At 38.0% G+C, this 13,372-nt stretch overlaps 1 protein-coding gene across 2 annotated transcripts; it reads right to left on the reverse strand.

Annotated features, from left to right (window-relative positions):
- Positions 1-1,010: 1,010 nt before the first annotated feature.
- On the reverse strand, positions 1,011-13,367 carry LOC140940116 (bifunctional apoptosis regulator-like). Of its 2 annotated transcripts, none has more exons than XM_073389008.1 (7): positions 13,169-13,367; positions 12,208-12,395; positions 10,943-11,168; positions 8,461-8,769; positions 7,674-7,829; positions 6,418-6,614; positions 1,011-4,757 (listed from the first exon to the last, which is right to left on the reverse strand). In XM_073389008.1, exons 2-7 carry the CDS (start codon positions 12,390-12,392, stop codon positions 4,487-4,489), a joined length of 1,344 nt encoding a protein of 447 aa, XP_073245109.1. In that variant the 5' UTR covers positions 12,393-12,395; positions 13,169-13,367; the 3' UTR covers positions 1,011-4,486. The 2 variants fall into 2 exon arrangements, with proteins under 2 accessions (XP_073245109.1, XP_073245108.1); XM_073389007.1 differs by having other exon boundaries at positions 12,208-12,399.
- Positions 13,368-13,372: the final 5 nt, after the last annotated feature.

Below are 13,372 nucleotides of genomic sequence, written 5' to 3' on the forward strand. Positions count from 1 at the left end.
CCCTTCGTGACGTTCACAATTTATGAAACAAAGCGCGTGTTTCACGCGCGTGGTTAGTCTCCGTCAATATGGTGGTTACGTAAGATTTGTAAATGTTTGTAAAGTTTTATTTTGTTGTCCAAAAAACACACAAGTTCAATGATTTATTGTTAACTGTGTTACAATTTTTTCATTGTATTATATATTGTCATATATTGCACTATATTTCAATCCTGCTCATAAAGATACAGGTTGTTTAAAAGTGTTTAAAATAAGTTTTCATACACCCTTTTTGATTAAACCACAGGCAGACTACCCTCTTATCGCAATTTGTTGTTATTGAAATTTGATCATCGATCTTTTGTACTCAATAGCAAAAATACAGATCAACATTACAGTGGTTACAATTCACTCCAAATACAAATGTGAACCTAAGTTCTTTAACAAAAATTCAAGCAAAACAAGCCTGTATGCAGACGTTGTTTTCTTTTTGAAAATCAATGAGTGCTCTGAAGAGAAAATAGAGGGTCTGTAAAAAGGGTTCTTTGTTATTTGTCATATTTTTTTGCTGTCCCAAGCTGTTTAAAGCATTATTTTGTGAGATGATTATTCTACCCCAGTGGAAAGCACAGTGGCTTGCGAGAGCGCAAGGTGGGTGTTAAGTCATTCAGGAGAAGTTACAACTATAGGGAAGAGGGATGGTTGCACATGGGTGTCTTGAAAAGAAAGACCCCTAAGATTCCCTACCAAATGACACTGAACTTTATTGATTAGGGTTAGGAAACTGAGTGAATCAACCTTCAGCTCAGTTTGCCCATTATAATGACCTTCACTCAGTTTCTTAACCCTAAATCAATAAAGTTCAGAGTCATTTGGTATGGGGTCTTAGGGGTCTTTCAAGACACCCCTGGAACATGGAGGTTCGCCTGTATTTTTAACTGAAAGAGAACACATCGTTCAAGCCTTTCTTAATATATTTGCCTTGGATTCTACATCAGATTTAAGAGAGTTTGAGTTAGAGACAGTGGGAATTGCTCATAAAATGGCCTTTATTGTATCTGGCTTGTATAAGGATTCATAGCTAAGAATATAAAAGTCTATTAAGGTTACTTCAAGAAAAGTGCCTGGAATGGGTTAAATAATCAAAGCAAGTACACAAATAACTACACTGTTGGTGCTTAAAAAACTTGCTGAGGGTAATACCTTTATGTTTTTGACGGTAAAGAGTAATAAACTGAAAAAAGGATCAAAATCTGAGCCTAATTTGTTCCTACAATAATATTATGATATCAATTTAGTACATTTTTAAAAAACCTATGAACATCCTCCTAAGTGATGTATTGATTGCGTACAGAGGTGTTTGTCTAAAACCCGGAATCCAGAATCCGAAAAAACCCGCACCAAACACCAAATGATTCTGAGGCTTAGTGATTGGGTTTAGGACACTGAGGACACGATCCATTCAACCAAAATTCAGACCGGTCCGACCGGGAAAAGAGGACCACCTCAAAAGGTGGACCTGTTTTTTCGAAACTTTTCCAGTTGGACTGAACCGATCCATTGAGTTTTGGACCGAAATTTCCAGAAATTTTGGTTGAATGGATCACGCCCTGAGTGAATCAAGTTTCAGGTCAGTTTTCCCAGTATAATGACCCTAAATGTAACCTGATTCACTCAGTTTCCTAACCCTAATCACTAAACTTCAGGGTCATTTGGCATTCGGTTTGGTTTTTTCCCGATTCCAGATTCCGGGTTTTAGGCAAAACCCTTGCAGAGCTAGACTGACGGAAAACCAGTCTGCTGAATGAAGCCTTCCTATAAACCTCACACTACTGGTAGAGCCTGAATGCTCACATGCTAGTTTTACAATAATCAAGTCAATTAAAACTGATTTTGTTGTTTCAAGTAAAGTTAGTTTTGTAAACAATTCCCCATGGTCAGACCTAAGGACAGTTAGTTACGCTGATGACCAAACTCTGAAAGACTAACATGACTGAAACATAACTTCTAGTTATTGGCTGTAATTTCATTGCTTATTACTATACGTTTGATTTAAAAAAATAACAGTTCCAAGTATACTGGTATAATATTATTTTAAGTACTGTAGTTAATGGAAATTTAAAAAGCTAACATCAAATAATACTAAAAATCCCACACGAAAGCATGCAAAAATTAATATTTCAGAAAATGTGGTCTATTTTAGATGACATAACTTATAAATCTGGTGTCACACACAGTAAGTTGCTACCACCTCCACTGAAAACAACACTGGAGTATTTTGTTAATTATAGGCCATTTTTACTATTTTAGTCTATGATACTGAAACGCAAATTGGTCATATGATGACTGCCGCTTAAAGCTAGCCAAGCGTGTGTCTGCTAATTTTAGAAAGTTGATAATGGCATGAGCTTGTAAATTAGTGTTTTAGGATCTTTTAATATTTTTATTTTTATTTCATCAAAATTTAAGTCTATGATAGTGGAATGTAAATTGTTGATAAAGATTCATCCTCTATGCTATGGCATCACGAATTTTCCTAGAGTCACCAAAATGCATTCAGGATTTTATTTTAATTGGCAAATTATAATTTTTAATGAATATTTTGGTTAAATGTCACTGGGAATTTATTTTTAGACTGTAAAAACGAAATGAATTGTGATATTTTCAATAGAATGACACTGCTGTCTGAGAAAAGAGGCTATTGCTCGTCACAGAAAAGGACTGACTGGAGAGATTACATTCAAATTGACCTCTAAAATTGATTTCTGAGGAAAAGGCTTGCAGTTTCTACAGGCGCGGATCCACACCAGTGTCCACCTTTTACAGAAATTGGTAAGACTTTTCACTATAAATGTATTTTTAATAATAAAAAAAAAACTTTCCACGTTGAAATCTGGAAAATGGTTTGGACAAATGTCCAAAAATCCTGCCTGAATGACTCGGAAACCCAGGAGAGCATCTCCCCAACAGCCCCCAAGAAGCTTGCGTCCTCGGTACTCGTTGGGAAATAGGTCAGTATTTATCCTAGATCAGTGCTAGCAGGCCTGCATAGCAGGCGTCAAAAGGGGTACAGGATAGGTAGGAAGTGAAAAAGGCAGGGGGGTTAGGGAGAGAGGACAAGGGAAGCCTGCTATAAGAACCCCCATTTGTTCATTTCTGCGGACGCTGGCATCCACAATCCTGATGGGCTAAGCTGTAATGAGTAACTTATTGGCAAGTATTATTAAGAGACAAACATGATGCAGGCATCAAGGAAATGTGTTCTACTAGCATAAGCTTTGGAAGATCAAATTACTCCAATAATGTTGCAGCTTCAGGTTAAAACCCAAACTAGAACCAACTTTAATAAGCAATTATTGCTTGTTTGGCAGGCAGAGATGCTCAGTAGGTTTTGTATACCGATTTTGTCCAAACACTAAGTGGCAATAAGAATGATTGCGATTTTTGCCACGCATCTGCAATGCTGATGTTCAAAAGACCACCTTTTCTGCAAAAACATTATATGTCATGAATGAACTTCTAAATGGTTTGTAAAGAGAGAGCTGAAGCTTTGGTAAAAACTATCTGTCGAGTTTTTGGACAATTGTTTATAATACTCCTTTCATTATTCTTGTAATATTTGTGACCATTATGTTTGATGAGGCAAGACCTAAGGTCTTGTGTATTCACACAAAACTGATCATTGTTGGTCACAGACTGCGAGCAGTAAAAAAAAGAGAGACCGCTTGTAGTCTATGTTTGTCATGTTTGCTGTAGGAGCAAGAACAGTAAAATGTTTTATTTTGCTCAATATTATATCATTTCAAAAACAGCCTCGTGACTTGACAATTTCTGGTAAACGAAGTAATTAAGTTTGGACCATGCTGAGAAGCCCCCTACTTGTGATTGGTCACTTATACACAGTTGACGTTATCAGATTAGTTAAGGAATTGGTGGGCGGAATACAAAAACACCGGCTCTTAAAACAAGTGCTCCCTTCCCTTTTCCATACTTTCGCGCGCTTCTCCCTCCCCCCTCCCCCTCTCCCTTTTGCGCCTGCCATGCAGGCTAGATCCGCGCCTGCTTTAGGTGCTAAAAACATTAATTAGCTGCACTGTCAGTTCAAATAAGTATTGAGTCAGATTAGGCAATACAGCCTCAAAGCCCTTGACTGTGTTACCAACTTCTTCTACACCTCTACACTCAAATAGGTATACAGCTGTACATCACCACTTACAGTAGTAACAGTAGACTGAGAAAATAGCCAACATTTTGCAATGCCACCACTGGTTTCCCTGCGAAATGACATCTGAGAAACCAGTGCAGAAATTCCATACTGATGACAGGTCACTCACTACCCAGATACAGGCAGAGCTTCTGACTGGGTCATCTGGGTAGTGATATGTCATCAGTATGGACTTTTCTGCGCTCTTCTCTCAGACATCATTTCGTGGGGAAATTAAACCAGAGGTGGCATCACGAAAAGTCGGCTGTTTTCTCGGCTAGAGTAACAGCTAATTTGCAAGTTTTAAAAGTGTCTTTGAACACGTAATTGCCGTAACTTTAGCTTAGCATTCCTCCAAAGCCACATCAAAAAATCTCTTGTAATGTTTGTTCCTCCTTCATCTTCAGCCAAGCGAGCTTTGAAGGAGTTCCATGCAGAATATGGTGCCAGAAACAACATCCAGTAAAATGCAATATCACAGATAAAAGCTGGCAAAATCTGCCAAAGGGCAAGCTGGAATAACCCATTTACAAACGCTGTTGAAGTGATGTTGGCACACAAAGTTGGTAGCTGCCTGAACAAAGAGCAACAAAAGAGAAACATTTTTTGACCATACAAGAACTTTCAGTGCAAAAAAGGTGACTGGTCAAGTTTCCTGAATGTCATCTTGCCTGAGGTTTTGAAACCTGCAACCAGAATTAGGTTCCCTAAATTTTGTTTACAGTTTCCATAGAAACTCAAACACTATGCAGGCAGGTCGTAAGTCCATAATGTACATAAGAAACAGTCTTTGGGTTGAAGAGCACTGACTTAAAAGGAAAGTTTAGCCCAGGCCAATACTCTGATAAAAGATCATCAGGTTTCTTTAAGATCAATGAACTCATTACAGAGTTAAGTTACAGTTATGAAATTAAACAAAGTTTTCTCGCATGAAAATGTCTGCATGTGTACTTTCACCTTCATATCGATAAAACATGTGTCCATGACGTCTCTTCTGAGAGTCCCCTTAATATGGACACCAGCCCCGGGTTGTTTAAAAGTTAGATAGCCCTATCCATCGGATAAATCACTATGCAATGGATAAGTGTTAGGGAAACCAATTGCACTATCCAGTGGATAGTGGTTTATCCAGTGCATAGCATTATCCACCTTTTGCACAAGTTACTGGAGGCTGGTTAATACGGACACTATGGCATGTCCTGTCAGCGTCTGTATTAATAACTGGGTTTACCGTATTTTATGATTTAAAGTGACAATATTGATCATCCCAAATTTCAAATTCATAAATAACTTTTTCTTTTAATTAATAATGATGACCACTGGGAAATTCATTCAGTTCAATTAATTCTCTTGTTTCAGTTCCAAACACCATTGGCTGTGCAGTAGCTGCATTCAGAAACTCTCAAGGATGAAAGCCATTTCCTCTGTTGTAAAAGACCATTAAATTTTATACCACAGTTTCTTCAGCATAGCTCTTCTTTATACTTCACCCTGTTACATGCTTTAACGTCCAGTGACACTCTTTACAGTTTGTATAATTATTTCATAAACACAGTACATGCAAGCAATGAATGACCAAAGCCCAAAGAAACCTGTGTCCATTTATGGGCTCTAGGAATGTATTATGAAATTTTTCATTTGACTTTCTTAAACTCATAAATTTAATAATTTATAACAAAAATACAAAGGAAATTATAGCCTGAGAAAACAGCCGACATTTGGTGACGCTACCACTGGTTTCCTCACCAGACTGATGAAGCATCACTACCCAGATCTGGGTAGTGCTTCTGATTGGTCATACCGTGTGGGAAATTTGATTCAACCAATCAGAAGCACTACCCAGATCTGGGTAGTGATGTGTCACCAGTATGGAATTTCTGTGCTCATTTCTCAGACGTCATTTGGCAGGGAAACCAGTGGTGGCATTGCCAAATGTCAGCTGTTTTCTTGGGCTAAGGAAATTAAAGTTTAATGAGTGTTTGGAAATCAGATATAAAAAAAACTACTCATTTTTGCATCCTTAATTTCACCTTCTCATCTCATTTTGTTTGAGAAGTAATATCAAGCATTTGACGTAGTGTTTCATCACTAGATGAAACACCTCAACGTTCGTCAAAAAATTAATACTCCACTGCGTGGTGATTTTCAACTCTCTTCTCAGTGTTTTATCTGGTGATGAAACACAGTCTCCATCTCATGCTTGATATATTACATCAAGAATGTTCTTAACTTACCTCCAACCTCCCATAAATAGAAGCCATTTAAGTTTGGAAAACTCCACCAGAGTCATTAAGACACAGTAGGCTAGGACAAAACAGCCAACCCAGTAATTAAGGTAGAAACATTTAATTGTAAACCTGGCAATCAGGTAATATGGAACCAGGAGCAGACGAAGGCCAAATCGCAAATATTCCTCTGAAGGTAGGGCAACCTGACAAAAAAATAATACACTTTTAATAAATTATTACACTATTCTGGCTTCTGTTCTTGGTGCTTAATTACAACTATTGAAGTTGGACATGCATGGAGGTAAAATGCCGTGATAGCCTTTGGACAAAAGTTTCACTCCCCCCCTGATTTTAGGTTTGATTACTAGCTGCCATTCAAGAAATGAGTCCATGATCCTCCCCCGAAAAGACAGCTGGATTCATGAGTTTGCTATTGTCAATTTCCACCAATCAGATTGTTGCCTACAGCTCATATCGGTCTGGCAGCATGAATTATTTTTTGTAGTGCTTAGATGTGGTGTGCAATTGAGTTTTGGAGTGTATTAAACTTACAAACCTAAGTAGCTGTTGTTGAAGAGTTTATTGATGAAGACTGTGACAATGAGGCAAAAAGAACAAGATGTGTTCAGTGCCTGATGACAATTTTTGTTTCTTTTGTTTTGCAGGGACACATAAATCAAATTTTGAATTTATAATACCAACACAATCAGCCACTCAGGGTTTCCAGCTGTCTCTCTTCAGGGAGGATCAAAGAACAGAGTCAGCAGATGGCAGAAATCAAGCCTACCTTGATTTTTACTTTTGCTTTCTCTCCTCCCCACTTCTTTCATTTTTCTTTTCCCCTTTTTTTCTTTTGGTGGGTATTTACTAGGCTTCATTTCACTAGGAAAAGATTTTGAGGAAACCCAAAGGATTCCCAAATATTTCTATTATTTTGAAGGAAGTACTGTACAGGTGGGTACAAAATATCGTAAGTTATAGTTACATGATGATTTTGTGCTTTCTTTTCGGGCCTTTTTCACTAAACCTACAATAGCTCATTTGGGTATGGTTTGAAAGATCTCTTTCCACTTCACATATTAGGCATCAATTTGAAACTGACCATTACAGTATACTGGTATATATTTTATACAAGCCGTTAAGGGTGGTCAGGGTGCGAATGTGGTAAGGTAATAAAGTTCTCTTCTCAACCTCATTTTGATGCTCTTTTTTGTTGTCCTTGTTGCTGTAAGAATATTCCAAGTTTGTAGCTTATTCCTTACCTCTTTTATATCTTCCTCCAAATCAACCTCACTTGTGTAGTACAAAAGGGGCTGAAACACTTCCTCATCATAAGCAAAGAACATGGATGCCACTGTTAACCTTGGAAATTCACGCAGACCCCACAAAAGAAATATTGAAAGGACAGGATGAGCAGCCTAAAATTATTAAGAACAGTCAATCAGAGGCTATTATATTTTCTTTTCTAAAAGAGGTGCAAATCAAAAAAACGTTGAAAAATTACAAAAGAAGTACCAGGGGATAATGAGACGAGTTTCATTTAATAATTTTTCTAAATGTGCTCATCTCCAAAAAAAAATAAATGAAAGGACCAATATTTAAGTTGAACAGTTCTTACGGCTCTTTCACCAAAAATGACAACAGGGGCGTAGCTAGGGGGGTCCTGGGGTGCCCGTGACCCCCCCTTGGTAGGCCTTCTTTTGAGCAAACAACCGACAATATTCAGGTGGTGAAAATGCCTTGACAATATCTTGGCCGTAACAGCCATTGTTGAAAAGCCCACTTCTTTAAAATTTGTTTTTTTGTAAAGTATTTTCGTCAACGGCTCTTGTCTTTAGTTAATATGGGCCTTCATGCCGCGATAATATACAACTGAGCCTGCTGATACACAAGAGAGAGCAGCGGTATAAACCATATATAGTCGGCAATCCCGGGATGGTGTCCTTGCTGTGACCCCCCTTTGAAAAACCCTGGCTACGCCCCTGGACAAGCCTGACTTGAGGCTGACAGTACATTAATACCATTATTACATCTCACATGACAACCCACCTTGTATTCCCAGACATCTGTTGGGGATTTTACACCCAGTGTTCGCAAATTTTCAATCTCCTTGAGGAAAGCTCTTCTGTGGTAGGAAGGTTTCATGTTAAGAGGTGAATGTTCAAGGTCATACTCTGACAGTGAAAGCAAAAGATTTCCATCAATTCCAGCCGACAGGAATTTTTCATCATATCCCTGAGCCCAGGATCCTAAACTCCTCACCCACTTGACAACATCTGTGGTGCCCCATCTTAGTACTGACTTTCTAACAAGTGATTCCTTGTTTCCAACAAACAGGTTCAGCACTGAATAGGTAAACTAAAGTGGATGAAAAAAATTGAACAATCAGTCTCATAAATTTAACATAAAAATTATACTGGTATTTTTGCCATTGCCCTTAACTTTCCATGACCACTATTATATCTTTAAACACTAATGTTGAGTCTTTTTAAACCACTGAGGCAATTAGTAAAAACATTTTTAACTGCCATAAATATTACTGCTGCAATGAAAAGGAAATTAGGGGTAACGTACCTCTGAGGTCATTATGACTACTGCAATTTAGTACCATGATAATTCAAATACTGCCTTGTACTTACATACAGGACAGCTACAGGTACAACAGTTGAACCTCTACAGGTGCAGATCCAGGATTTTTTTTAGGAGGGGGTGCACTCGTCTCTTGCTCTACTTCAACACCAATAAACCACATAGTTTTTTTTTTTTGCAGAATACCAGTCGTATTAAAAAACCACAGGTCATCTCGGGGGGGGGGGGGGGGGGGGGTGCGCACCGCCTGCACCCTTCCCCTAGATCCACCCCTGCTCTACTACACCTGTAACTGCCGTCCTCTCTACAATGTCCACAATACACAGGAGTTACATTTAATTTAACCTTGATTCCAGTTAAATAATTCGACAGACTAGACAACGTCGTCAACGCCAACATGCTCAAGCTTTACTTTTTTTTTAGTCCCCTGTTAGCAACATAAAATTAAATGTGGTGACCAGACATTAAATACATTGGTTGCCAAAAAAACGGACAATTTCAGCGATATTATGCAAGTTAAAAGAATTAAAATGGTTACCAAATGTTTTGGAGATGCATAGTACATCTCAATGCTTAAAACCTGAACAACAAGATGAAACAGGCAAATCAAGAAAATATAAAATACTGGAGCATACATCATTATTTCATGTCAATGTTTATCTCGCTTTAACTATAAGACCACAACTACTAACTGTTAAAAACATTACAGCTTGGCCACATTGCTACCAAACACAGCTGGTCATCAAATTTTTTTTTCTAGTCAGCATGGTGATCAAACAGTCACAGCTTGGAGCAATACATAACCATCAGTCATGTTCATTCATATTCGTCAGTAAACAAGAGTGATTTCCGCTGTGAATTTAACAGGAATCAAGGTCCAATGTAACTCTTGTGAGGCCAATGCAATGCCCACCTCTTTATACAAGCCATGTCAGTAAATAATGGCTAATTTTTCATTTAACATTCACCCTTGTTTTAAGTTCTTTCTACAAGGTCACCATTGCAGAGAGGTTCCACAGTACTACAATAGTAACTGTTCTAAAAATAAATAGTTCTACTAGAAATTCATGAATCGCAGGAACTCACAGAGCGAATCTGGAGGAATGGCATGAAGAAAAAAAAACCGCTCTTCCGCCCGGAATCAAACTTAGGATCTCCTATGCGCCGGGCCACATCACTACCACTACGCCACATGGGAACATACATGTACCATGAATGAGATGATAATATTCTATATAAAGCCTTTCCCCTATAACTTCTGCCAGCACGCCTTGTTTAAGCTGATCAAGCCCTATTAAACACAAATTCAAAGCTATTTTTCAGGAGAATGACTAGTTTTTCTAAGGACCTAAATAACCAAACTTAAATGCATTTCATCGCATTCAAAGAAAAGATGCCCAACACAGCCAATACGGTATACACTCGTATGTGAGCAAAACATGTGTTTTCTTACCTCGATTTTTGTTCATATCTTAAGGCTAATGATCCATATAGCTTCCATTTTCTCTTAAAAGTACTTTTGTTTTGCAAAAAGCACTTATTGACTCCTAAAACTGGCGCTAAAAAAGCCAGCCCGATAGAAATATGACTAAAGCAAAACACAAGACTCTGCGCAAAGCAAGCCTATTGAATGCGATGATGTCAAGGCGGACACCAACCAAACGCGATAGATTTATAGCAAAGAGACTATCACGCTTGCCTTGTGATCCTTGTGAGAGTCACCCATGCTGCACGTGCTTTGTGCATGACGAGACTATAAACCTCGCTTTTGCAAGGCGTACCATTTGAAATAATTGCACTAAAAATCAGAAGATACTCATCAAAGAAGAACTTCCTCTTGATCTCATTTTTCCCCCCAGATTTGGTGGACAAGATAAACCACTTGATACCAGAATCTTTTTAAATCCTAAATGTGACTTACAACACTTGATGCTTTACTTACAATGGCAATTCCAAGAATAGACATAGTGACAAATATGATCTTTGATACATTGAAGTTAACATGTTGATGTTGTACAAGTTGCGCTCCTTCGCTGACACTGGATTGCCTCTGATGTTTGATATTCAGTGATTCAAATTTGGCGATCACAGATTTGTAGTCCGGAAAAAGTTCCTGAAAGTTCTGGCGCTCTTCAGCTTCTTCTGGAAACAACACTTTGATGGTCTTTCTGTTTGACAAGGAAAGAGGTAAAACAAAATTAATTAATCATTTATTATCAGTAAGGCATTACAATTTGAGGAAAACTTGCAAATCAATAAAAGTTACAGGCATAAAAAAAATGTAAAATTTCTGCAAGCAGGTGCAGCTTCTATGTGAGGATTTACAGTAGTAATCTATGTTTTGATTACATGAAGTGATCTTATCAATGGCTGGTATATTTACTGTGCTAGTTTGATTTTTTTCTTTGAAAAAATTCCCCATTCACTGGGCATTGCAGAAATGTGGCTGAGTTACACTTAATACCACGCTTACTAATCTCAGTTGCTGACTGCTGACCTAAACGGTGGTTTTCTTCTCCATTTTGGATGTAAAAGGATCACTGAGTATCTGTCAGTACCAAAACATCCTTAGAGGCCTAAGGATAGCTAAATGGGATGGGATATTACAGCTGTATTTAAAGACAAAGTCACTGCAAGGTTCATAAGGAAGATGGAAGAGCCCCGGGGAACTTAGGCCAGGTTCAAACGCCAAACTTTTCAAGAGCCGAACTTAATACATTGAATTAAGTACATGAAAAGTTTGGCGTCTGAATCAGTTAGGAACACCTGTTTCAATGTGGAATTGCTCAGCCCTTCTTTTTGCCTAGCCCGGCCGGGAATTTCGCCTTTGGAACGACTTTGGAATGGCTTTGATTCAGATGCAAAACTTTTCATGTACCAAACCTAATGCACAAGTGTATTTTGTATGCAGTTTGACGGAAATGAGCATTTTTTGCCTTTGAACTTAGTTCAGCTGCAATTAATTAAGATCGGCGTCCAATTCAGCCAGTCTAAATAATTTAGGTTCGGCACTTGAAAAGATCGTCGTCTGAACCAGGTTTAATACTCCTATAAAATTCCTTGTTTTCCAGCCACAACATATTTTCTAGCCAATCAATAGCAAAGAATTCTCTCTTTCATTCAATTAATACATATAATATATAATATAATATAATTAATATATAATATATATATATTAATATATAATATATAATATAATATAATTACCTTAATACAATGTTGACTTTAGGGAAGCCCACCCAAGGCTGCCGACAATCTGGGCATGTGGCACGTTTTGATGTATCCCACCACTTTGCCAGGCAGAAGCGACAAAAGCTATGTCCACAGTTGAGAGTTGTGGGTTCTACCATCAACTCAAAGCAGCAGCTACACTGTAAATCATTTTGTTCCATGACCTGGCTAAAAAGACCAAAATTAACAATCAAAACAGAGGCACAAGACACAAATGTGGCTGTTGCATACCTGTAAAAAGCAATTAATTCACAGATAAAAGTTAAAGGTCTGTTTATAGTGGTAAGTGTACCTAACTGTAGTATATCCAGAAAGTTTACAGGCACTCCATTCAAATACTTAAAACAAAATAATAATCCAAAAATTCTTAAGGACCTTAAAGTTCTAAACTCGGTGCAGATCACCCAGAGGTATGGACACAACAGAGAGTTCTAGAGTTGTAGCTCTTGTTAGAAGGCTGGCTCATTCTTAACACCTCAAAGGAGTTATCCTCTGCCTCCTGTCACAAGTTACGGCATTCATCAAGGAATTGACGTTCTCGAACCAGAGTATAGTAATTACTAAAGGGCACAACCTCCCAAAAAACTATCACATTCAAATATTAGTGTTACATATGGATGGAGAATTTAACAAACTCTACAGAGTGTCACAACACATAAATTTTTCCGAAGATTATTTCATTTTATGGCATCCCTGTTTGTAGCAACTAAGAAAGGTAATAAAGTTTAAAGTCCAAATGATTCATAGTTACACCGTCTTGTTGATCATACAGGATCTTTAAAGTGATTCTGTTGATGTTGACGCTGTCAAGACCAAGCTACCTTAGCTTGTCAATTTTTTGCTGTCAAATCCTTCGCCGTATTGTTCGTGATTTAATGAAACTTCAAAACCGAAACCCGAAGACATCTTATGAACGGAAGCGATTTTTCCTACGTACCTGCTGCAGAGAGTTGCTCAAAAGTTGCTTGCTCTTCCCGTGGAGAGGCAGCCGCCAAATTGAAACGACACTGCAAGCTTTTAATCCTTTTGTTGCATATGATATTGATTAAAACCTTCCGATTCCAGGTAAAAAGGTAAAATCCCGTCGCAAAGACACTTCCACCGTTTCATCGTCGTTTGTGTTTTCGTGGTGCTTCTGAGC

Source organism: Porites lutea, chromosome 6 (genome assembly GCF_958299795.1).
Source record: "Porites lutea chromosome 6, jaPorLute2.1, whole genome shotgun sequence".
Classification (NCBI taxonomy): Eukaryota; Metazoa; Cnidaria; class Anthozoa; order Scleractinia; family Poritidae; genus Porites; species Porites lutea.